The following is a 26,000-nucleotide window of genomic DNA, read 5'->3' as shown; positions in this document are numbered from 1 at the left end:
AGATGCCAGACTATAGGGGAGCTGAGGGAAGAAGATGGGTGCCAGACCAATGTGGGGGAGGTGAAGGGAGAGGCACAGTAACTGAGCAAATGGAAGGTGCAGAGAGAAGACAGACAGTGGATGGAAGGAAAGATGAGGAAGATGAGGAAAGCAGAAACCAGACAAAGGTAGAAAAAAAAATTATATTTATTTTCTTTTTCGTTAGGTTAAAGTAGTATATTAGTTGTGTTGATAAAAATGTATAAACAAAGCCCTGCCAGCTGAACATCCTTCTCCAGTTCAGCAGCCAGAACATTGATTTATAAGGAAAGAATAAGCTAAATATTGTGATACTGAGGCTTGTATGAATGCTATGGGGACAGGGCAGTGAATGGGATGGCAGTGACGGTGACGGGGCGGTAAGGGGATGGTGGTGACAGTGAGGTGAAGGGAATGGCGGTGACGGGGCGGTAAAGGGACCAGTGGGCCGGTGACAGGGCAGTGACGGGGACAGATTTTTTTCCCCGTGTCATTCTCTAGGGCTCACTTCTGCAACCAGATCCACTCCTAGAACCAGACAGTTTTATGCAGAAGTAAGCTGTTTTCCTGGCAAGCCTGTTCTCATTTTAAGGAAAGGAGTTTATTATTCTGACAACCAGTGGGGAATAGTGATGTCTTCCAGTACTGTATTCTGTCATTTCCCCTTTAAGAGACATAGGAAATTCCCAGTGAAAAAAAAAATAAATGATAAGAGCAATGGGAAGATGGTCTGAAGATGTTTAAAGTACAAACTACAGAAAGGGGAAGTACAGAGGGACTGTGATATTTTAATAGTGGAATATCTTCTCCCAAAAAACTTGTGCTGCCTGTGTTGTGAACATTTCAGTAAGTGATCTTGGTTTCCTTGGCTGGTTTTTCTGATCTCTCAGTGGCTTCTATACCAACGAGAACAGGGGAACATTCTAGAGTAATGCAACAGACAGAAAACCCACAGCAAAACAGCCACACAGGAAGAGCCTCCATAGTCCCATAACTACAGGAAGCCAGAGAAATGCTTCTAAGACAAACAAGTCCCCCCACTCCTAGAAAAGAAAGGGTGAGGTAGGCAGCAAGGAAGGGGGAAAGTAATTAAGAATGTAAACAAAACCCAACAGACAGCCTACAAGCCTGCCTCAGTGCTCCCAAAAACTTGGCAAAAGGGCATTAACATGAATTCCACCTCCACCAGGGGAAGGTGTTTGTGCCCAAGGAAGATTTCCATTTCCAAACAAGTTGTGGCAAAAGACACCTCTTGAACCACAATCATCATCTGCCAGAATCACAGTAACTTGACCATGAAAAAAAAATGGCAGCTGGGATCTAGGGCAAGTGTAGGAGCTTAAGAGGCAGAATGCATCTTCCATGGTCAGTTAATATAATTCAAACCCCCTCCCCAAGAGGCTGAACACCCATGCCTCATTGTACAAGTTTCAAGTTTTCCACCATCACTTGAGGCTTAGAGATGACCCTGTGCATGCCAGAGCTGAAGCACGTCCTCTCCACGCTGGATAGCTTCTACTCCACCAGTCACCATGCACTGCTGTGACCCCAAGTTACAAGCCTGAAAAAGGAGCAGAAAGATGTTTCAAACTTGAGATATGAAAATATTGGCAGAAGAAGCAGGTCAAAATCAGAATCAAAAATATCACCAGGCTATAGCAAACCTATCTGTTCACAGATTTTCAGCTATTCATAAAACTTCTTGCCCAGTCACTGCAGCAAGAATTCAAGGAACAGGACAACAAGGCTTCCCCCAGAACTTTGCAAGTGCAGTCTCTTAATCCAACCACTAGGTGTCACAGGATGGATAACAGCTTGGTGTGTTTTCCTCTTTTCTTCTCCAGGAGCTGTGTGAATACTTCTTTGCAACATCCTTAGCTACAAGGCTTCCCTCAGAAACTTGCAAATGCAGTCTTACATCCAGAGACACCTAGTGGATGGATTAACAACCTGAAATGTTTTCCCCTTATTCCTTCCTAGGAGCTGTGAATACTAGAGCTGTCTGATTCAGGAAAATAATTTTCGATTTGATTCAATTTGGCCTGTTGAATTGATTTTTCAATTTGATATACTTTTTCCACCCAATAGGGCTTTTTTTTTTTTTTCAAAATGTCCTGGTGAGTTTATTGTGTAGCCTCTTCACCCACCCCATACTGGCACTGTGGTATAAATAAAAAAAAGACTTTTCCTCTCTCTATTAGGTCCTAAGCTCACGCTAGCAGGATACACATTTCAAATCAGACACTGTAATGTTCGCTTTAATCATATGGGTTTATTGCACAGTACAGTATGTTAAGACTTATTTTTCTTTATTCATGACGACAATGACTGTACTTTTCTAAGCTTTTTGGATATTGTTTTGTTTCACTCTTTAAAAACTTCAATACAAATTTTGAACTAAAAAAAAAATAGAAATTAAAAATTACTTTTTCTACCTTTTGTTGTCTGGTTATTTTATTATTCAGATCATGTTGGTTCCAGGCTCTAGTTTTTGTCTGTCTTCTGTTAATTTGCTCACCAGGGTCTCCTGCCCATTTGACATTTACTTCTTTTCTCCGTGCTCATCCATTTTCCATCTCTATACCTTCCCTTCCACTGACATATTCAACATTTCTCTTTCCCACTGTCTACCATCTCTCTTTCTCTGCCTTGTGCCCTGGGCCAAACATCTCTAATCCCTCCAATGCAGCAGCTCTCCATTCCTCCCATCATCATGTGCAACATTTCTTTCTCTCTTCCCATGCACTATCTCTCCCTGCCCTCCATCCTAGGTCCAACATTCCTCTCTTCCACCATATGCAGATTTCTCTCTCTCACCCCTTTATACCTCTTTGTTGCATCTTTCCCTTCCTCTCCTGTTGTATGCTGCAACCTATTTAATTCTACTGCAAGAATGCATTTTTACTTTCCAGCCCCTGCAGATTCTGTTCCCCTCCCTTTCCACCTTTCCAGCTCATGCAGCCTCTGTCTTCCACCCCCCTCCAGCAACATCTCTACAGCTGACAGAAGTTCCTCCTATATGCTGCTGGCGGCTGAACCCTCCCTCTGATGCGTTTTACATTACAGGGAAGCCTTCTGGACCAGCTGCCAGCAATATATAGGAGGAACTACTGCTGGCAATCTGTTGAAGCCCTGTAAACTGGAGAGCTCGGAACTCCTCAGAGGACACAGGCAAGGGAGGCGAGTCTGGAGGGGATTCCTGAAAGCCCAGTTCCTGTTCATCTCTTGAGCCTGAATCATCAAGTCTGGGTTTATTTTGTGTAAAATAAATCAATTTGAATAGATTCAGGACGGTGAATCAATTTGAATCGTGAATCAGGCAGCTCTAGTGAATACAGTGTCTGTGGCATTCTTAGCTATTACTTGCCTAGGATCAAAAGTCCCAAACACAGAAAAATCTATCCAGAATTTCCCCGATTGCACTGGTCACCACAACAGATAGATTTGTAATAAATTGGTACTTTTTCAAAACTTTTCTTCTCCTCATCAAAGCACATTATTGTATTCCGATTAAGCCCTCAGACATCTCTGTTCACGAATGTCAATGGATTATCTTTCGATCAAGCTGTGTTCTCCAGAGGTCTGCCGAATCCCTCAGCTACTCCAGCACAAGCAGTGTCTTTATTCCCACCACCATTTTCGGATGGGACTTAAAATGATGATCCACTGGCATTGGAGGAGAGTTGTGTATTTAGACAGGTAGTATGCTTTCAAGCTGAAAAGGGGTTGGGCTTTGAATCATTGTTTTTTAAAAATATTTTATTATATTCAGTGGTGTGTTATTTAACATTTAAATTTTACAGTGATGCATTTCTAATGTTAATGGCTTTGAGGAGGATGACAAATGTAAACATGAAATGATAATCAATAAAGCAGTTTCCTTAGTAACATCACACAAGATGTCTGACACAGATCTTAACAACTGCAAGGAGCCACCTTACACCACTCTTCCAGCTCCAGACAGGGCTAAGAAAGTGCTTTAGAAACACAGCCAATCAGTCTCATCCCAACCCCTCAATTCAACATTCCAACAACAGAACTGGGTGCCACTCCCTCCTGGATGGGAACACCAAAAGGACGACACATTAAGGGCTGGTTTCTTAAAACTTACTATGCCTTTAACAATGGTTGCTAAACCAGCTACAGCTGGTTTAGCGTGGCAGTATTTTACCAGCCGATTATCAAAATGGCTCATCGTGGTCTTTTCCAAGCTTCCTAGCAGCCTCAGACTCTGCCATGCAAATGTATTACAAGGTCATTAATATAAAAAAAATGGTAATAAAATGGGCTCATTAATATTTCAACGAGACGTCCAGGCAACTCTCTATCACCACCAAGTGATGCTCCAAGTACGGCGCTGGCTTTTGATGACCAAAAATTACTAGCTGGTCTGGGGGTGCCAGTACTGTGAAAAGCACATTTCAGGTGTATATTTCTGGTTGTGACTCATGATAAAATTTAAAAACAAAAAATTCACATAAATTATAGTAGTATAATAGTTTTTTTGGGAAAAAATTATTTAAAGATTATAGAACTGTTAATGACGAGGGGTGTCAATTCACAGCGGTTTGCATGATTTTGTAATGCTATTACAGTACATGAGTTTCTCGGGCGTGTGTAAAGGAGTCTTATGCACGCTTGTTGAAAGCCGACACACCTCCCCCCCTCTCTTCATAGCGCTGAAATGCCCAAGATTGACAATGCTCCAATAAGGCATGCCCACAATATGTATGTGCCCATGGTGTAGGAGGTTTTCATAGCATGTGCACATTTATGCCTCTCTCCGTGAAGAGCCGCCGAAAGACTCCCGCCAGACTTAAAACCCAGCAAGCAACTCGAACCCGGCTTCCCTCCGAAACCGGAAGTTACGTCGGGGGGGGAGGGGGTAGGGAAGGGAAGCCGGCACGGACCATTAGAGCCCCGGAGCATGTGGGATAGGCCAGCCACAGAGGGAAGCTTACTTGCTCTTGCTTACTTCAGGCATTTCTCGCTGCCTACTTTCTGTTTCCGCGAAGGCAGGACCCGGCAACGAGAAAGGCCCGAAGTAAGCAAGAGCAGCAAGTTGTAAGCTTCCCTCTGTCGCTGACCTTTGGGAGATAGGTCAGCGACGAAGGGAAACTTGCAACTTGCCTTTGTCTGTAGCGAATCTGCCGGGTGTGTGAGACGGGGGGGGGGGGGGGTGAATGGGAGGAGAAAAGCTGCTGTACCCAATTAGAGTGGGAGGGGGAACAGAAATGCTAGTGCTTCTGCTGTACCCAATAGGGGGAGGGGGAAGAGTCATGCTGCTGCACCCAATTAGGGGGGAGGGTGAAGAGAAATGCTGCTTTTGCTGTACCCAATTGGGGGGAGGGGGAAGAGAAAAGCTGCTGCACCCAATTGGGGAGAGAGAAGGAAGGAGGGAGAAGGAAGATCAGGAAAAGGATGAAAGAGATGCAAAGACCATGGGAGGGAGGGAAAGAAGATACCATACCATGGAGTAGAAGAGAGAGATGTCAGGGCATATGGGGGAGGAAGCAGGGCCGGATTAAAGGATAGGCCCAGTAGGCAGAGGCCTAGGGCCCAAAATGGTCAGGGGGGGCCCACCAGTGCTGTGCTTTGGGGCCTTACCCTTGCTGGATTCGCTGGAAGCAGCAGCCTCATCATCATCCCGGGCGCCCCCCCAACCTGATCCAACCCTCCTTCCCTCATCAGTGACATGCCAGAGGGAATCATGGCAGGAGAAAGCCCTGAAGCAGCCTGCTTAGAGTAGAGCAGTGCTGTTTAGAGTCTCGTGATGGGAGGGAGGGAGAGATGGGAGGGGGGAGAGTAGCAATCTGCCCCGGGTGCTCGGCCTGGTGTCATGAACTTCTTTGGCTAGCAACAGCATTTACAATTCACTGCTGTTGCCAGCTTCAGGCCTTCCTCTCTGCCGGATCCTGCCCACTTCTGTTTCCATGAAGGCAGGACCTGACAAAGAAGAAGGCCCGAAGCTGGCAACAGCAGTGAATTGTGAATGCTGCTGCCTGAAGAAGTTCATGACGCCAGGCCTTGGGTGACAGAAGGAGGAAAGGGAGCAGAGGGGGAGAGACTTGCTGCACCCAACTGGAGGGAGAAAGAAGATGAGGGAGGGAATGAAACAAGATGCCAGGGATTGGAGGGAAGGGAGGGAGGAAGAGATGCCAGGGCATGGAGGGAAGAAGGAAAGTATGCCAGACCAAGAGAAAAGGAAGGGGGAAAGGAAGGTGGAGATGTCAGAGCATGGAGGGGGAGGGAGAGATGGAAGAAAAGGAAAGGAGTGAGATGCCAGAGAATCAGGGAAGGGAAGATACCAGACTGTGGGGTGTGAAGGAAAGAAAGGAGAAGAGAGAGATGCCAGAGCATAGGGGATGGGGTGGTGACAGAGAGAGAAAAATGGAGAGGTGGCAGAGCAGAAATCAATCATGTACAAAGGAGAAGAGAAGGGGCACAGGATAGACAGTTTACTGAAGGAGCATAAAAAGAGGGAAGATGCCATATGGAACGGGGAGAGGGCAAGACAGTGGATGGAAGGGGCTGATGCTGCATGGAAGACAGAGCGGACAGATGCTGGCTAGAAAGAAGAGTGAAGACAAGATGATTAAAGCAGAAACGACAAAAGGTAGAAAAAAAATTTTTGTTGCTTTACGTAGAATCAAGTAGTATTGTATCTATTGATTAAAGTTTATAAATAGGAAATGGAAATAAGGCAGTTTTTTGGGGACTAAACCCCTTTCCTCAGGTCAGAACAGGATACCATAACAGCAGGGGTGCCTAAATGGTTGAGCGCAATCGACCAGTAGATCGCAAAGGCAACGTGAGTCGATCACGTTGCCTTGGCAATCTTTTTCTTCCTGCCTCCCTGAGCCAGGCCAGGCGCGTAAAAGCGCTGGACTCACAAGACTTCACCTCCGACGTAAATTCTGACGTCAGAGAGGAAGTTCTGGGCCAGCCAATCGCTGCCTAGCTGTCCTGGAACTTCTTCTCTGACGTTAGAATTGACATCAGAGGTGAAATCTTGTGAGTCCGGCGCTTGTACATTCCTGGCCTGGCTCGTGGAAGCAGGGAGAAATCGGCATGGTGGCTTAGGGGGTAGGGAAAGAATCGGGGAAGTGGAGAAATTGGCGCGATGGCTTGTGGGGGCAGGGGGAGAGAGACAGAAAGAAAAGGGGCAGGGCAGAAAGAAAAAAATATTGGATTTATAGTCAGAAGAAGGAAGTGCAAACAGAGACTCATGAAATCACCAGACAAAAAGGTAGGAAAAATGATTTTATTTTCAGTTTAGTGATCAAAGTGTGTCTGTTTTGAGAATTTATATCTGCTATCTATATTTTGCACTATGGCCCCCTTATACTAAACCGCAATAGCGGTTTTTAGCGCAGGGAGTTTATGAGCATCGAGAGCAGTGCAGGGCATTCAGTGCATCTCCCTGCTCTAAAAACCGCTATTGTGATTTAGTAAAAAGGGAGGGGGTATATTTGTCTATTTTTGTATAGTTGTTCCTAAGGTGACATTGCATAGAATCGTCTGCCTTGACCTCTTTGAAAACCCGCGGAATATAAATGATAATTAACATTTTCTCTGCGTACAGTGTGCTTTGTGTTTTTAAAAAAAATTTTATTGTTGGTAGATCATTTTGACTTGGTCATTTTAAAAGTAGTTCCGCAAGCCCAAAAAGTGTGGGCACCCCTGCTGTAGAGCCATTTCTTGTATGACTGAGCTATATTTATCTTTTCTTTTAGTTGTTTAAATTCATGCAGAAATAAATGGCTAGATTGAACCTAATGACTTCATTAACGCCTTTCCCTTTTTTAACCTCTATACCATTTGAAAGAGGGCAAATACTTCTTAAATTTAGTAAAAATATTCTGGTACAAGTGTCAAACCTTAAAAAAGGAAGTCATATTGAGCATTGGAAAATAATAATAATAATTAACTAATAAAAATAGAACACATTTGGCGCTCCTTTTACTAAGTTATGATAGTGGTTTTAACGTGTGCTTAGCGCGCGGAGGAATTGCCACGCGCGCTAGATGCTAATGCCAGAATTGAGCTGGCGTTAGTTTTCCCACGTAGCGCAGGGGTTTGCACACGCTAAAAATGCTAGCACACCTTAGTAAAAGAGGGGGTTAATTTTCCTCACCACCAAATTTCCTCATCCCGCCCCACCCGGCTACTTTTTCATACCACCCGGCTGGAAAAAATTTCTGGAGAGAACACTGTAATGATCCAATCATTAATTAGGAAGGCTTTATTCCTGACAGATCTAGTATTGAGATATGCACAAAGTAATACTCCAGCCCTTTGTTTCAGAGACAGAGCAAGGAGGTACACAATTGCATGTTACGGAACTACTAATCATTTCTAGTGCTTGGGATTTCATGATGCATGCTCAACAGGTATCCCTCTTCAAAAAGCTAAAATCATTTACCAAGGCATAATAGACTACTGCAACATACTATATCTCCCCTGCCCAGCAACCATGATAAAAAACACAGCCTTAAGACTCATCTACTCACTGAAAAAATACGACCACATCACAGAGGCATACCACAGAGGCATATTACTGGCTCCCTTATACAAGCAAGAGTACACTTCAAATTTCACTGCCTACTATTTAAAGCCGTAAACGGAGACAGCCCAACCTACTGGAACAACCAACTCAATCCACCTCAACCAGACACAGGAGAACCCACACACCATTCATACACCCGCCAACCAAAAATGTCAAAACGAAAAAAAATGTATGACAACATACTGGCCACCAGAGCAGCAAAAGTGACAAACAGCTCACCGATCTGCTATCTTCAAACACAGACTACAAAACCTTCAAAAAAGAAACAAAAATCCGACTCTTCAAAAGACACATAAAACCCATATAACAAAAACAGTTCCTCCCAAGCTTCACTTACGTTACTATCTACCTCTTAGCAAATCAAAAATGTTCAAAACCACTCCCTATGTATCTCCTAAGATCTTGACAATTCTCATGGAATCCACTTTATGTATTTTGTAATATCATCACAATCGTATGTAATCCACCTTGAACCACAAGGTAATAGCGGAATAGAAATCACTGATGTAATGTAAAATCTCCTATCTCGCATTTCTGACCTCCTGACTCTCTACTTGCAAAAGTACTGCTAAACTAACCTGCTTAATACTTTATTTCAGCTCAAGTTTTTAGAGTCAGGGAAAAAATGCTTCTTGTATAAAAGGGATCCCCTTATCTTTTTTTTTTTTTTTTTTTTCATTGTTTTGATTTTTTTCTAGCTTCTCCCTCCACTCTCCCACATGATTGGCTCACCCATAACACCCAGCTAGACAGCAGGTTAGTGCTAAACCTATAATAGTCAGAATGGGATTTTTTTATGTGGCTGGTAAGGTGAGGTGAATGGAGGGTTTTCCTTTCACCAGAGCTGGAAAAATACTAAAAACTGAAATGTGGTTCATGAAGCCTATTTTTTATATATATAAAATAGGCTATCCATGAACCACATTTCAGTATTTTTCCAGCTCTGGTGAAAGGAAAACCTTCCATTCACCTCACCTTCCCAGCCACATTTTCTCCCTCCCTCTCCCCCTAGCATTGCTAAAAACATACTATCACTTCTACCTTAAAGGTACACTTTCACACACCCTCTTTGCAGTACCAAAATGACTCCTAGCCCCTTCCCCAAATCCCCAGACAGCCAAAACTCACCAGGTGGTGTAGGTGAACCATCTCCCTGAATTCAAGCAGCACATGTGACCTGGTCCATTCTTGTTTCAAGCTCAAAGGCATCAGGACGATCCTGAGGGTTTGCAGCTAGCATGTCCTTCAGAAGCTGTTTCATCCCCTCAGACATGGAAGTCCTCCGCTTCTGAGGAATGTGCAGCTCCATCTTTGGATTCTCCAGGAGTGCCTCCCCAACAGGCACAATCTCAGAGCCTTGCCTGATATAGGTGCCAAGCAGTTCTTTCTTAGAGTCTGCATCAATAAAAGTGATTCTCTCAATCATGGCCCACATGATGATACCCAGAGCAAAGATATCTGCTTTGGCTGTATAATGCCCCTCCCACACCTCTGGAGCCATGTAGAAATCTGAGCCACAGGCAGAGGACAGCCAATACTTATTAAGGTTCACCATTTTATTCTCCAAGCCACTTCCTTCATTACTCTCCTTGCTACGGGAGGTCAGGCCAGCACACACTTTGCTGAGTCCAAAGTCAGCCACTTTCAGAACAGGGGAGCCAGAGCGTTCAGTGATTAAGATGTTGTCAGGCTTCAGGTCCCGGTGCACAATATGATTTTTATGTAGAAAAGCAATGGCACTTGTCAACTGGAGCATAAAGTTCTTGTTTGTGACAGGGTCTGGTTTGCGAGATAACACATACTGATTTAAATCCCCTCCTTCACAGAACTCCATGACGAACCAGAGGTAGCAAGCTTCTTCTGGATACCCCAAGATCCGCTCCCCTGAAAAAGAAAAGCAGCACAAGTAGGCTAAGAAGGACAATCAGTACAAAGCTGGCAAAAGATCATCATCTCTGCTGTAGTATTACAAACATGAAAGGAAATGACTCCAGCCAATGAGGACAAATAGGTAACACGGGTGGATCAGTACTCAAAGATTCATCAAATGCCTTGTTCCCAAGAGCAACAATAACACAAAATGTTAAGTTGCCAGAAAAAAGCCAAGCAGAGGTCTGTGAGATGCTGTCTGCACACTACATTTGGGGCTCTGAGACAAGTGGTCAGTCAAGGTCAGAGAGTGGGAGATTCCATTTACCAGCACAAAAATCAAACAATTACTAAAAATCAAACCTCAGTCAACTCAACAGAGCTCTGTGTGTGTGTGTGTGGGGGGGGGGGGGGGTGTCTTGGGTAGATTAGGATAATGGGCAGTCTCCCAAAGGCTCGAGAAAATTATTCATTCATGTTAAATTTCCTTTCCTTGGTTCTTGCTAGACCAGTTCAGATGAATGGGGTTGTGCCTCCCTATCAGCAAAGAGAGGCAGAGAGAATGAACTCTTCCAGTGATATCTCTAGTATATAGTATCTCAGGAACATAAGAAGTGCCTCTGCTGAGTCAGACCAGAGGTCCATCGTGCCCAGCAGTCCGCTCGCGCGGTGGCCCTACAGGTCCAGGACCTGTGTAGTAGTCCTCTATCTATACCCCTCTATCCCCTTTTCCTTCAGAAAACTGTCCAATTTCTTCTTGAACCCTAACACCGTACTCTGACCTATCACGCCTTCTGGAAGCGCATTCCAGGTGTCCACCACCTGTTGGGTGAAGAAAAACTTCCTAGCATTGGTTTTGAATCTGTCCCCTTTCAACTTTTCCGAATGCCCTCTTGTTCTTTTATTTGTTGAAAATTTGAAGAATCTGTCCCTCTGACTGAAACCCCTCAGGAACCACTGCAGAACAATTTGATCATAAGGCGAATGTGGACAGACTTAACGATCTCAATATGTATACTTGGGAAAAAAGGCAGGAGAAGGGAGCTATGATAGAAATACTTAAATACCTATGTAGCATTAATACATATGAGACCAGTCTCTTTCAACTGAAAGGAAGCTCAGGAATGAGAGGGCATAGGATGAAGTTAAGAGTAATAGGCTCAGGAGTAATCTAAAGAAATACTTTTTTACAGAAAGGGTGGTACCAGTAGATGTGTAGAATAGTCCCCTGGTGGAGAGAGAGACTGTATGAATTCAAGAAATAATAGGAAAGGTACTTGGATCTCTTATAGAAAGGAGGAGATAGTGGATGCTGCAGAAAGGCCATTTGGCCTTTGTCTGCCAACATGTTTCATGTCTTTTTTTTTCAGGGTTTATCTCAAATCTTGAACTTTTACCTTCAGAAAATGTTATATTAGTAGTTTTGAAATTTAGTTTTATATGATATTCTTGATCGTAGATCTCATGAGCACCCCAAAACTTCTGAAGTGCAAAAAGTGCTGCTAGATCTTATTAAAGAGAATGCTTTGTTAGATGTATGGAGAATATTATATTACACCTTTTACTCCACTGTTTATTCTTCTATGAGACTAGATTACTTTTCAACATTCAAATCCATGTTACAATCTAAATATCAGGCTTCCATAGTGCCCTGCCTCATTTCTGTTCATTCTGGTATGCTATTACGTATTGGTATTTCTGCCTCTCCTGCTCCCCATTGTATACCAAGATTTAATTCTGCCTCATTAGAGGACTCAAAATGTATAGTCTGTCCCTCGGTGGACAGAGGATTCCGCGCCCCCCCCCTAATTTAACAAGAAACAATTTTTTATTGATGTTGAAAAAAAATTGGATACAAGTACAAAAAAACACGTAATAAAAGATCAACATCAAGATTTTTCCCCCCCCAACAAACAATAAGACCAAAATCCCCCCTCACTCCAACACCCTCCGCTAATAATACAAACAACCTCCCCTCCCCTTTTGTGTCACTGCACCTCTGTGACCAACTAATAAAAGCAGATTACCCCCTAAAAACAACGGGGGCTTCAGATTCCAAAGGAAACTCTCTCATACCCACCTGGAGCTAAGATGAGGTGCAGAAAACCAAAACAGAGAAGAAAGAAGAAAAGAAAAAAAAAAAAAAAGGAAAAGAGGTCCCATAACTAGCTACATTCCCCAAAAAAGCCTCCCACTCCTCATAGGCAAGAAGCCCTCAGAAAGTTCAAAATAAGCCCATGGACTACAGGCCCCAAAGAAAAAAATATAAGACTCCCAAATTAAGAAGAAATGGCGTGTCTTAGGAGTAAGTCTTGCCAATCTCAATATCATTAGGAGAAGGGCATGCAACCTATTTCGCCAAGCCCAAAAAGAGGGTGCTTGATCTGTAACTAATTGATAGAATTTCTCTTTTCCATAAAATAGCCACTTTTCTCAAAAACATTTTATGGTCCCTCCTGGGAAGGCAAAAGGCTTTGTATTTATCGAGCAAAAGATCCACCACCGAAAGCGGTATCCTCCACATACCGAATTATAAAACACCAAAAATTTTTTATAGAAGGACAAGCCCAAGAAACATGAAAATAGGAGTTTGGAAGGAACAAACATTTCTGACAAGTGGGGGAATCACTATATCCTGCTTTATACAGTTGATCCTGGATGAAATATGCTCTATGCACCATTCTGAATTGACATTCGCGCAGATCTGCGTTCACTGATGTCCCTGGAATTCTTAATTAATGTCCACAAATCTAGAGGAATCTTTAGAACTCCTAATTCTAAACACCATCGAGAACACAAAGCATCTCTAGAGGGAGACGAAATCAAAGTCTGGATTGTCCGATGGAGGACCTAAACCTTAAACCCTGTGTTTTCATAAGATAACACAAATTCTCTAAACTTTTGTTCAATGGGAAAAGAGTCCAGCAATATCTAAGGAATGTACATAATGCTGGAGTTGTAAGTATGCCAAAAAATTTCCCTCCCCCAAGTGGCATCCGTGACTTAGGGCACTCCAGGACTGTAACCGACCCCCATCCTGAAGAATATGAGATATTAGTTTAACACCATGAGATGCCATGCAACGAAAAGTTGCATTTTCAGATCCAGGCAGAAATTCTAAATTATCCATTGTAACAAACCTATTGCCAACAGAGAACATAAGAAGTTGCCGCTGCTGGGTCAGACCAGGAAGCGATCAGAGACAAGAAAACATCATTTAAGTAATGGAAAAGGTCAAAAACGGATGAAAACTGGAACAAGCACAAACATCAACGCCATAAGGAGGTAAAAGGGGCTAAGAGAGACTATAAGGAAAAAATAGCTGTTCTTTCGATATATTAAAGGGAAACGACCTGCGAATGCCTAGCCGTCAACCAGTTTTTAATCCACTTGAGTATTTCACCCTCGATTCCATGGCTCGCAATCTAAATCCAGATATGATGGAGGAGGAGGAGGAGGAGGAGGATGATGCAATACATCGGCAGCGATCGTGGAAGCTCGGGCGACTTCGTTGTGTGAAACGAAGTTCGTTGTATGAATCATGAAATGAAGTTCGTTGTGTGCAGCGTTCGCTGTGCGAGGCGTTCTTTATGCGAGGCACCACTGTATTTCAAATCTGATATATTCTAATCACAAAATAGAAATAAAATTATTTTTTTCTACCTTTTGTCGTCTCTGGTTTCTGCTTTCAATCTTCTTTTCACTCTCTTCCTTCCAGCGTCTGCCCTCTCTGTCTCTTCAATCCAGCATCTGCCCCTTCCATCCACTGTCTGTCCTCTCCCCCTTCCATATGGTATCTGTCTTCTTTCTATGCCCCTCTCCCCTTTCCATCCAACTTGTGCCCCCTCTCTCCTTTTTACATGATTCATTCCAGCTTCACTGCTCTCTTCATTTTTATCTCTCCTACACCAGATCTATCATTGTTGTCCCTCTCTGCTTATTTTTCTGCTGACCCCTTCCTATCATCAATCTCTCTACTTTCTCATGCCTGCGTCTCCCCTTCCCCTCCTCTAATCTCTCTTCCAGCTGTTTCCTTCCGTTTTTCATTCTCCCTTCCCTCCTCCTCCTGTCCAGCAGTAACTCTCTTCCCTTCCTCCCCTCCCAGCAGCATCTCTCCTTCTCCCTCTCCAGTAGCAGCTGTCCCTTTTTTTCCCTTGCCCAGCAGCTTCCCAGACTCCTTTCCCTCCTCCCCTCCCAGCAGCATCTCTCCTTCTCCCTCTCCAGTAGCAGCTGTTCCTTTTTTCCCTTACCCAGCAGCTTCCCAGATTCCTTTCCCTTTCCCTCCTCCCCTCCTAGCAGCATCTTTCCTTCTCCCTCTCCAATAGCAGCTGTCCCTGTTTCCCCTTGCCCAGCAGCTTCCCAGACTCCAATAGTGGCTTTCTCCCCTCCCAGCAGCTCTCCTTACTTCTCAGCGCAGCGATTCAGGAAGGCAGCCTCGGGTCCTTTGTTGGGTCGCGCCGCCTCTGAGGAAAGAGGAAGTTGCATCATCAGAGGCAGCGTTGACTCAGCAAAAGCCCCGAGGCTGCCTTCATGAATCGCTGCGCTGGGAAGTAAAGGAGAGCTGCAGAGAGGGGAGAAAGCCACTGTCGGAGGCTCCCCCAAGATCTCTCCAGCCCAGTGCAGACTTCAACTGTTGATCTTGCCGGCCCTGCGCAGACCGGCAGGAAATTGAAGGGAGTCAATCTTGCCGGCCCTGTGCAGACCGGCAAAAATTTCCTGCGGACCGGCAGTTGAAGAACTGTGACTTAGAGCATCACAAATCAGTTCTTCTTATTTCTTTTGACCTGTCTACAGCATTCAACACAATTGATCATTGACTTTTACTACGTCTCGGCAATATTGGTATTTCTGCACAAGTCCTACAATGGTTTAACTCATTTCTCCGACCGCTGTTCAAAAGTGGTTTCAACTCTAACTCTTCAGACACTTTTCCTAATAACTACGGCATCCCACAAGGATCAATCTTATCCCCATTACTATTCAACATTTTTCTGGCCCCCCTTCTAACCTTAGGACAGTTTATCGGAGTCACCATATTCGCTTATGCAGACGAAATACAGCTAATACATCCTACTGATCTCAATCCAGAAGAAACTGGGCTTGGTTGAACAACAACATGCTATTCTTAAACATCAACAAAACTAAACTAATGATCTTTCCTACTAAAAATGGACTATCACTGCTTAGCCCTATTAAATTTGAATCTTCCACAATATAAATTGTTCCTTCACTTAAACTGCTTGGCGTAATTCTTGATAGTAAACTCTCCTTCCATAATCAAATCAGTGCCATCATACAAAAATGTTTCTAGCGTCTGCACATGATTCGTTCTCTTTCTAAAGTCCTCAACATACCTTCCATTAACATATTAATCCATTCTTTTGTAATTTCCTGTCTTGAATATTGTAATGCCCTTTACAAGGGTATAACACAAAAAGAAATCAGACGTTTACAAATATTACAAAACACCGCAGTTAAAATAATCTATAAAGCAAAAAAATTTGATCACATTTCTCCACTATTGAAAAAAAGCTCACTGGTTGCCAATAGAACATAGAATTACATTCAAAATTATTTTATTGGTATTCAAAACCCAATTTAGTAACTTACCAGAATTTATTAATAGATTTCTAATTCCTTACTCTCCCATCAGATCGCTCCACTCCAGTCAGAACCTTCTTGTTATTCCATCTCTAAGGCACATTACATTCCAATATCTTTTCGGTTACAGCCCCCTCGCTCTGGAATTCCCTACCAAGTTTTTTATGAGAAGAATCTACCCTAATTCATTTCAAGTCCAATCTAAAAACCTTTCTGTTTAACGACGCATTTGGAACTTGAATGTTCTTTTCAGGACAATTGGAAGTCCGATTCTTTCAAAGTTTTTTCTCTTACAATTGTAGTTATTTCCTCTTATCCTAGTGTTTATATACATCTGAAATAGCATTAATATTCTCCTTGTCCATATTTGTCAATTTTAACTATTATTTATGTATTTTATTATAATGTACACCGCCTAGAAGCTTGATTAGGCAGTATAACAAATTTTAAATAAATTTAAACTCTACAATCAGAAAGAGACTGCACAAATTTAACTTGCATAGGAGGTGTGCAAGGAGAAAGCCTTTGCTCTCTAAGACAAATATCAAGGCCAGACTGAAGCTTGCTAGAGAGAACATAGACAAGCACCAGGACTCCTGGAATAGTGTTCTATGGACAGATGAGTCTAAAATTGAATTATTTGGACATGTTGGACAGAAAAGAGGACATGTTTGGCATACACCAAATTTAGCATTCCAAGGAAAAATCCTCATACCAACTGTGAAGCATCGAGATGGAAGTGTCATGGTTTGGGGATGCTTTGCTGCAGCAGGAACTGGCCAGCTCACCATCATAGAATCCACCATGAATTCTACCGTGTATCAGAGGGTGCTTGAGGAACATGCGAGATCATCTGCAAGAAAATTAAAGTTGAAGCAGAACTGGACCCTGCAACACGACAATGGCCCAAAACATACCAGTAAATCCATCAAGGACTGGCTGAAAACTAAGAAATGGAGAGTCCTGGAGTGGCCGAGTCAAAGCCCTGATCTTAATCCCATTTAGATGCTGTGGGGTGATTTGAAACGGGCTGTACATGCAAGAAACCCCTCAAACATCTCAAAGCTGAAACAATTCTGCACTGAGGAGTGGGCCAAACTTTCCTCAGACTGATGTCAGAGACTGGTAGATGGCTACAAGAAGCATCTCACTGCAGTTATTTAAGCTAAAGGGGATAACACTAGCTATTAGTGTGTAGTGTGTCCTAATTTATTCCTCAGTTAGAATACACATTTTTGTGGATATCTTTTTTTCATGAGTAAATCAAGGAAAATTTTTGTTGTTAACCTGCACTTTCTTTTCCAGAGAAATTAAAAAAAAACAAAAAACAGATTTGACATCAATATGGAACATTTCTTAAGAAAGAACCGACTATTTCATGGGGTGTCCTAATTTTTTCACATGTCTGTAGCTGAATATCTCACTGGGCATGCTGGCTAAGAATCTCAATCTGTTTCTTGAGAGAAATATGGCGTCGACATGCGGCTTCTGTACCCAAGGTTACCCATTTCCCTCTAGCTGTTCTCAAGGCTGTAGCCAAATCTAGCAGCTTCGGGTCCAGTTCCTTATGCCTACAGGCCGTGTATTCAATAATCTTTCCCCTCAGAACAGCCTTACTTGCTTCCCAGTAAGTGATATAGGATTCATCACTAAGCTCATTCTCACCGACATAATTGTCCCACTGCTGTCCAAGAAAAACATGAAAATCTTCATCTAGATACAAAGTGAGGTTTTTGCGCCAACTATCAAAGGAGCCTTTCCATAGAATCCCCATATCTACTTAGACCAGGTGATGGTCAGAGATCAGGTCAGGTTGGCCATTGTTGGAAACAGGATACTGGGCTTGATGGCCTTCAGTCTGTCCCAGCAGGGCAATTATTATGTTCTTAATCTTTGGATAAAGGAATAGCTTTTCTGCTTTAGACAAGCAAGCAAAATATCCAGGGCCTCGTCTTTTCAAGCTGCCTTCTACACAGGCTGAAAAGCCTGCAAACCTCTACCCTACCAGTCTCCACTTGATTCTTTGGGAAGAAGGGAGGGAAGCTGGGAACGCAGCCAGCACCTGCAAGGTCTTCCGACCAGTGCAAAGCCAAATATAGTCTGTGCTTCAATCAAAACCAGGTGAGCAGCCTCCCAGGGGTTGACCCCTGAGCCAATCCAAGTATTAGGGTAGGCAGGCCAGACAGGTGCCCTGTAGCAAGGATAGCCCACTCAGCTATAGATCTCAGAACACCGAGTCTGCAGCTTCTCCCAGGCAGAGCTGTCCCAGGACTACTGGGAACCTCTAGAACAACCAAAGCCTCAAACAAAACATTGGCTAAAACCTGAAAATAAAAAATTTAAATAGAGCAGATAAAAGATCCTTCTTAATTCATTTGCAAAAGGAAAACAAACTGAGGAGAGAAGGCAGTGCCCGGTGATGTAGGAAGGTGGAGTTGAAGTAGTAGATGATACCTTCTGCATTCCTCACGGGTGAAGATGCAATACCCATAAGTTCAGGAATCATGTGCTTTTTGCACTGGAACTAAGGTTGTGCACTGATTTTGAAACAATTTGCTGTGTTTCCATTATTTTTGTTTAAACTAGAAAAAGGTTTCTTAAATAAAGGCCCATTACTGCTACCCCTACTTCTGGGTCAAGCCAGAGCCACTCAATTTCTTGTATGTAAAATAATGTCGCCTTGGTTCATCAGTACTGTATAAGTGTTACAATGGCAGAGTAAGAACAACCAGAGACTGCTTCTGCCCCTTAAAGATTGCTCAATAGGACAAAGAAGCTGGGAGATTCAGGGGGAGAGCTCAAGAGGGATTTTGCAATACAAATTAACATAACTTTAACAAAAAAACTAGCAATGTACCCCAGGGCTCGGTGCATGGACCCATCTTATGTAATATTTTTATATAAATGTCCTAGAAGAAGGAATATCCAGTGAAATCATCAAGTTCAGACACGACACAAAGCTATGCTGGGCAATCAGATCGCAGAAGGACAGCGAAGAACTCCAGAGCGACTTAAATCAATTGGAGAAGTGGGCAGACAAATGGCAGATGAAGTTTAATGTGGAAAAATGCAAAGTGATGCATCTGGGCAGAAAAAATAAAGATCACAAGTATAGTATGTCAGGTGTAACTCTGGAAAAGACCGAACAGGAAAGAGACCTGGGTGTACTGATAGATAGGACCCTGAAGTCGTTGGCGCAATGTGCGGTGGCAGCGAAGAAAGCAAATAGAATGCTAGGCATGATAAAGAAGGGTATCACTAGTAGATCAGAGAAAGTTATAGTACCGCTCTACAGAGCCATTGTCAGACCGCACCTGGAATACTGCGTCCAGCATTGGTCCCCATACCTAAAGAAGGATATAAAACTGCTAGAGAGGGTGCAGAGACGAGCAACGAAGCTAGTGAATGGTATGGAGAACCTGAACTACGAGGAACGACTTAGGAGATTGGGATTGTTCTCCCTCGAAAAGAGGAGGCTGCGAGGGGATCTGATCGAGACTTTCAAAATACTGAAAGGATTCGACATAATAGAGCAGGGAAAGCAGCTATTTACAATGTCCAATGTGACACAGACAAGAGGACAAGGACTGAAGCTGAGGGGGACAGGTCCAGGACGAATATCAGGAAGTTCTGTTTCACACAGCGAGTGGTGGACGCCTGGAATGCTCTCCCGGAGGAAGTAATTGCAGAATCCACCGTTCTAGAATTTAAGGGTAAACTAGATGCACATCTCCTAGGAGTGGAATAGAGTGACACGGATAAGGGTATATTAGGTGCACATTTCCCTTGGGAAGCATACAGTGACATGGGGACTTAATCTATGCCAGGGCACACCAGACTTGATGGACCCAGGGTCTGATCTGGAGATGGCAATTCTTATGTGTGAGGGATTAGATATTTAATTTTCACTTAGATTTTCTCCGTATTGTAAACAGAAATAAAAACACAAGTGTCCATCCATATCTAATGGGACATTTTATGTCAAAATTGTTAAAAGTATTTTTTGGTATTTATTTCTCTGTGGAAATTTGGCAGAAAATGTGATTTTCTGATGATTATATATGTTAATGTTTGTTTGATTTTATTTGTTTTATTGAATTATGTATGTAACAATATGTATACCATAGAAACATAGAAATAGACGGCAGATAAGGGTCACGGCCCATCAAGTCTGCCCACTCTAATGGCCCTCCCTATTTATCTTTGCGGATATATCCCACATGTCTATCCCATCTGGCCTTAAAATCTGGCACGCTGCTGGCCTCAATAACCTGGAGTGGAAGATTATTCCAGCGATCAACCACCCTTTCAGTGAAGAAGAACTTCCTAGTGTCACCGTGCAGTTTCCTGCCCCTTATTTTCCACGGATGCCCCCTTGTTGCCGCGGGACCCTTGAAAAAGAAGATATCTTGCTCCACCTCGATGCGGCCCGTGAGATACTTGAATGTCTCGATCATATCTCCCCGTATATACATTTTTAAAATAAATAAAGCAAGGTCATGCATTTCAGCTGTAAAAATCCGAGGAAACTGTACAGTTTAGGGGTTGAAGAACTTTTGTGCACGAGTGGGACTTTGCTATGTTAGTATGTGATGATCTTAAGGTGGCCAAACAAGTTGAAAAAGCGATGGCAAAAGCTAGAAGGATGCTTGGGTGCATAGGGAGAGGTATGGCCAGTAGGAAAAAGAAGGTACTGATGCCCCTTGAATAAGACTCTAGTGCGACCTCATTTAGAATATTGTGTACAATTCTGGAGATCATACCTTCAAAAAAAGATAAACAGGATGGAGTCGGTCCAGAGGAAGGCTACTAAAATGGTCAATGGTCTCCGTCCTAAGGCGTATGGGGACAGACTTAAAGATCTCATATGTATACTTTGGAGGAAAGGCAGGAGAGGGGGGATATGATAAGAAACATTTAAATACTTAAAGGGCTTTCATTTGAAAGAAAGTTCTGTAATAAAAGGGCATAGGATGAAGTTAAGAGGTAATAGGCTCAAGAGTAATCTAAGGAAATACTTTTTTACAGAAAGGGTGGTAGATGAGTGGAAGTCTCTCGGTAGATATGGTAGAGACAGACTGAATTCAGGAAAGCGTGGGTCAGGCACATGTGATCTCTTAGGAGATAGTGGATGCTATGGATGGGCAGACTGAATAGACCATTTGGCTTTTATCTGCCATCATAGAAACAAACAGAAACATGACGGCAGATAAAGGCCAAATGGCCCATCAAATCTGCCCATCCGCAGTAAGCATTAACTCTTCCTCTCTCTAAGAGATCCCACGGCTTTCTTGAAATCTGACACAGTCTCTGTCTCCACCACCTCTACGGGGAGACTGTTCCATGCATTTACCACCCTTTCAGTAAAAAAGTATTTCCTTAGATTACTCCTGAATCTATCACCTCTTAACTTCACCCTATGCCCTCTCATTCTAGAGCTTCCTTTCAATTGAAAGACTCCACTCATGCGCATTTACACCACTTAGGTATTTAAAAGTCTCTATCATATTTCCCCTCTCCCACCTTTCCTCCAAAGAATACAGATTGAGATCTTTAAGTCTGTCACCATATGCCTTATGAGTTTTTATGACTTTCTCTGTCTTGTGACTATTGCATCTTCATCTAATTTAAGTCCTTTCAGATCAGTCTTCAAACAGATTGCAATTTTGGTTACATTTTCTCAAATGAATATCACTGTAATCTGATGCTATCATCTGTGAAGTTTTTATTTAAAGGTCTTCTGTAAATTGTCAATAACCAAAAACAGAAGATGCAATATTATCTCTGTGTGTCATTTGTAGTTCTGGGCTTATTCGATCCATGGTCAAGGACTTGAGCATACTCCATGCATTTAGTGCAAGACAACAAAAGTGGAGACAATCTCCTTGTCCAGTATATGGATCCATTGAGAAGGATTCAAGAAGTATGTTACTGCCATTGTAGTTCAGATTGGGTCTAGTTTGTCACATTTTCATGAGGAATGATATGTTAGGTCTGGTTTAAAGCACTTTCTTATCAAGGTTACATACTAAGTTCTGCCTTACAACTTGACCTGAATGTGCCTCTTATCTTTCATAAGAACATAAGAACATAAGTGTTGCCTCTGCCGGGTCAGACCAGGGGTCCATCGTGCCCGGCAGTCCGCTCCCGCGGCGGCCCCCCAGGTCCATGACCTGAAAGTGTTCCCTACCTAACCTAAAATATCCATACCCTATTCACTCAATGTACGGTAAACCTCTATCTGTACCCTGTTATCCCCTTTGCTTCCAGGAAGTCATCCAGTCCCTTTTTGAACCCCAGAATTGTACTCTGTCTTATTACCTCTCCGGGAAGCGCGTTCCAGGTGTCCACCACCCTCTGAGTGAAGAAGAACCGCCTTGCATTCGTTATGAATCTGTCTCCTCTCAGTTTTTCTGAATGACCTCTTGTTTTAGTTGTCCCTGCTAGTCTAAAGAATCTGTCCCTCTCCACCTTCTCTATGCCTTTCATGATTTTATAAGTTTCTATCATGTCCCCTCTCAGTCTCCGCTTTTCCAGGGTAAAGAGCCCCAGCCTGTCTAACCGTTCGGCATATGAAAGGTTCTCCATACCCTTTATCATCCTCGTTGCCCTCCTCTGGACCCTTTCGAGTATTGCCATGTCCTTCTTGAGGTATGGCGACCAGTATTGGACGCAGTATTCCAGATGTGGGTGCACCATTGCTCGATACAGTGGCAGGATAACTTCTTTTGTTCTGGTAGTGATACCTTTTTTGATAATGCCCAACATTCTGTTCGCTTTTTTTGAGGCCGCTGCACATTGTGCCGCCGGCTTCATTGTGTTATCTACCAATACCCCCAACCCCCAATACCCCCAACACTATCATTACGATGATCCTGAAGACAATACCATCAAATATTCTATCTGCCATCTACCACAGTAAACAGCTTACAGCTAGACAGATGATCTGTCAGTAGTTTTGGTGGATATTACTTTCACTTTGGAAGGATCAATGTCCCTGTTATTAACTATTGTGGTATTGGCTCTGATTTTTAGAGGTTTGTCAAATCTGAGTAGAGAATGTTAGAGGTTTTAACTTCAGGAACAAAGTAGCTCTTAACATGCTTTCCAATTTTTGTCATTCCCAGTTATTACTATTTGGCTATGAAAATTAGGAATAACAGAAAAGGAATTAAAAAACAAGTGAAAGATATCCCATGCCTCTTTATAAATATATGGTGGAACCACAGCTTAAATACTGTGTGCAGTTTTGGTCACTTCATTTTTCAATGACTCACACAAAAATGATGTGGGACCAAAGATCTGAATTATAGAATGACAAGGTGACTGTTACCGTGGCTAACTATGGGTAGCTGCAGGTAACCTGCCAAAACAGGGAGGAAAAAACAGGTTGGCACAGGTACAAGGCCATTCACTGCCCAGTGGAGTGGTGAATGGCCTTATCCACGCAGATAAGTATTTTGTGCTCGTTGCCTCGCTTATCACCCCTCGCAATTGCGCGGTCCAGCAGCCCCCTCCCTCCTGATGACCGCAATCTGGGCATCTCCCTCCCTCCCTTCCACCTTCGCTGGCAATTTTCATTTTTCTGACTCCGAGCAGCACGAGCCTTTTCACAAGTCACGCAGTTGCCTGAAACTTCTCTTCTGATGCAACCAGAAACAGGAAGTTGCGTCAGATGAGAAGTTTCAGGGCAGCCATACGTGACTTGAGAAAAAGCTCAGGCTGCTTGGGGACAGAAAAATAACAATCGCCAGCAAAGGTGATGGAAGGGATAACGCCTGGACTGCAGACATCGAGAGGGAGGGAGGAAGGAGGGGGCTGTTGGATCGCAGGATCGTGAGGGGTGATAAGTGAGGCAAAACACGCATGGAAGTGGGTAGAAGAGAGAGGAACACACCGGAAGGAAGTGGAAAGAGTGGGGGAAAGGAAGGAAGGAGGAGCAGACATTGCATGTTAGTGGGCAGGAGAGAGAGGGGAGAAGACACTGAAGGAAAGTGGAACAGACGATGAAGGGAAGTGGGGAGGAGAGAGAGATGGGAGCACATACTGGATGGAAAGGAGGGTATAAAGGAAATAGAGCACATGCTGGATTGGGGAGTCGGATACCAGATCTGAGAGGAAGAAAGAAGGAGAAAGATACTAAAAAACCAGAGATGCCAGACTATGGGGGAGCAGAGGGAAGAAAATGGGTACCAGACCAATGGGGGGATGGAAGGGAGAGGCGGACAGTTTCTGGTAGAAACAGAGAAGATGCCATACAGAAGAGGCAGATGGAAGGAATAGAATGATGAGATGAGGAAAACAGAAACCAGACAACAAAGGTAGAAAAAATATTTTCATTTCTTTTTTTTCTTTAGGATAAAGTAGTATTGTAGTTGTGTTGATAAACATTTATAAATAAAGCCCTGCCAGCTTAAGATCTCTTCCTCTAGCAGCTCATCAGATAGAACTTTGATATATAAAACAACAATTATACAGAATACTGTTTCTTTTTATGCTTTAATGAAAATAAAGTTCAGTATAAAACTATTCGAGGCTTGTGCAGATGAGATCAGATGGTTTGCGGAGATGGGAACACATTTTTTTCCCATGTCATTCTCTAATCTGAATGAGAACAAGTTTATAAAAAAGAGAGAGCAATTGTTTATGTTGGGTTTTTATTTATTTATAAAATTTGCTCTCATCCAGATCCTTGGCCCCACATGTTTGTTTCACTGCACTTACCATTCTGCATTCCCTCTCAAAGTTGTTGTGTTTGTGGTTGGGGATTTTTTAAAAGTTAATTTTGTGTGTTCTCTCCATAGTTTGTGCTTCTGTTGCTATTTATGTTTGGCTGTAGACTTTCATATTTGTGTGTTGTAACACTGTCCGATGACATAAAATGCACGACTTTTTACCTACAACAGCTCGTGTCAGATGGTTTGGTATTCTGTCTACTACCAATACCGCCACAAGCATTGTTTTAAATTTGCAGTACCGGGTCTAGTACACGAGTGATGCCCGGCAAGGTCTGTTGGTTCAGCCCCAGGCACTTCGGCAGTATCAGTCAAGACAGCAGCACCCCGCACCCCCCCCCCTGCCCGCTCACCCTTCAGCGACGTCTCCACCAGGCGCAAGTACAGTTGCGAACTCTTGTTTCCATGACTCATGCGCTGCGCCAGGCCGTTGCACTGAAGCACGCACTCTTCGAATTGCACCACGTTGCGGTGCCGCCGCTTCAGGCTCGTCAGGGCCCAGAACTCGGCCAGCGCCAGCTCCACATTCTCGGGCGCATCGCATCGGATCTTCTTCACGGCGACGCGAACACCGGTACGACGGGCCAGCGCCTCGTACACAACGCCATAGCTGCCCCGGCCGATCTCCGCCAGCAGGCTGTAACGGGGTCCAGAGCGACACTCCACTGCCGGGACCCGCCGCGGCCTGCAGACCAGCCGTTGCCTCTCATTGCTTTTTGGCTCCCTCGGCCTACCGTCCATGGCCGTTTCCATGGTGCTCGTAAAGGGTAACCTCCGCCTTCATCCCTCCGGAAACGGCGGTAGTTAGACAGCTGGAGGCGAGTAGCAGCTCACACCCTCGCATCACCGCCTAGAGCGGAGGAAGAGGACTAATCAAATGCGGAGCCCTGACCGGAGAGCGCTGAAACCCCACCGTCGCTGGATCGCAGAGCGAGCGCTGGAGTGTTCCATTCGCACGAGGCGGGGGGGGGGGGAGGACGCCGAAGGGCGGAACTCGTAGTCTAGAGCCCACAGGAGACGAGTTTGCAGCTATTTTTATCCCTCCGAACCTCGGCTTCCAGCGTATAGAGAAGGTTTAATCAGAGAGGGGGCGCGGCCATACGGACTTCACTCCCCCCCCAAAGGCCGTAAACAGAACACGGCGTGCGACCCTTGATCGGGCGACTTCATCTGTGTGGAGGGGAGAAGCTAGGGTGGGCTCATTTATA

At 43.8% G+C, this 26,000-nt stretch overlaps 1 protein-coding gene across 1 annotated transcript; it reads right to left on the bottom strand.

The window, feature by feature from the left end:
• Window positions 1-276: 276 nt before the first annotated feature.
• On the bottom strand, window positions 277-25,987 carry STK35 (serine/threonine kinase 35). The gene is made up of 3 exons (XM_033914984.1): window positions 25,146-25,987; window positions 9,716-10,471; window positions 277-1,579 (listed from the first exon to the last, which is right to left on the bottom strand). The coding sequence occupies exons 1-2, from the start codon at window positions 25,543-25,545 to the stop codon at window positions 9,747-9,749; spliced, it is 1,125 nt and encodes a 374-aa protein (XP_033770875.1). The 5' UTR covers window positions 25,546-25,987; the 3' UTR covers window positions 277-1,579; window positions 9,716-9,746.
• Window positions 25,988-26,000: the final 13 nt, after the last annotated feature.

The sequence above is a fragment of the Geotrypetes seraphini genome, chromosome 11 (genome assembly GCF_902459505.1).
Source record: "Geotrypetes seraphini chromosome 11, aGeoSer1.1, whole genome shotgun sequence".
Classification (NCBI taxonomy): Eukaryota; Metazoa; Chordata; class Amphibia; order Gymnophiona; family Dermophiidae; genus Geotrypetes; species Geotrypetes seraphini.
This window is presented reverse-complemented; position numbering and strand designations above follow the sequence as displayed.

Coding starts and splice junctions, on each gene's coding strand:
- STK35 (XM_033914984.1), bottom strand. CDS start 25,545: ATGGAAACGGCCATGGACGGTAGGCCGAGGGAGCCAAAAAGCAATGAG. Junction 10,472..25,145: donor GGTGGAGACGTCGCTGAAGG/GTGAGCGGGCAG, acceptor TTTCTTTTTCAG/GGGAGCGGATCTTGGGGTAT.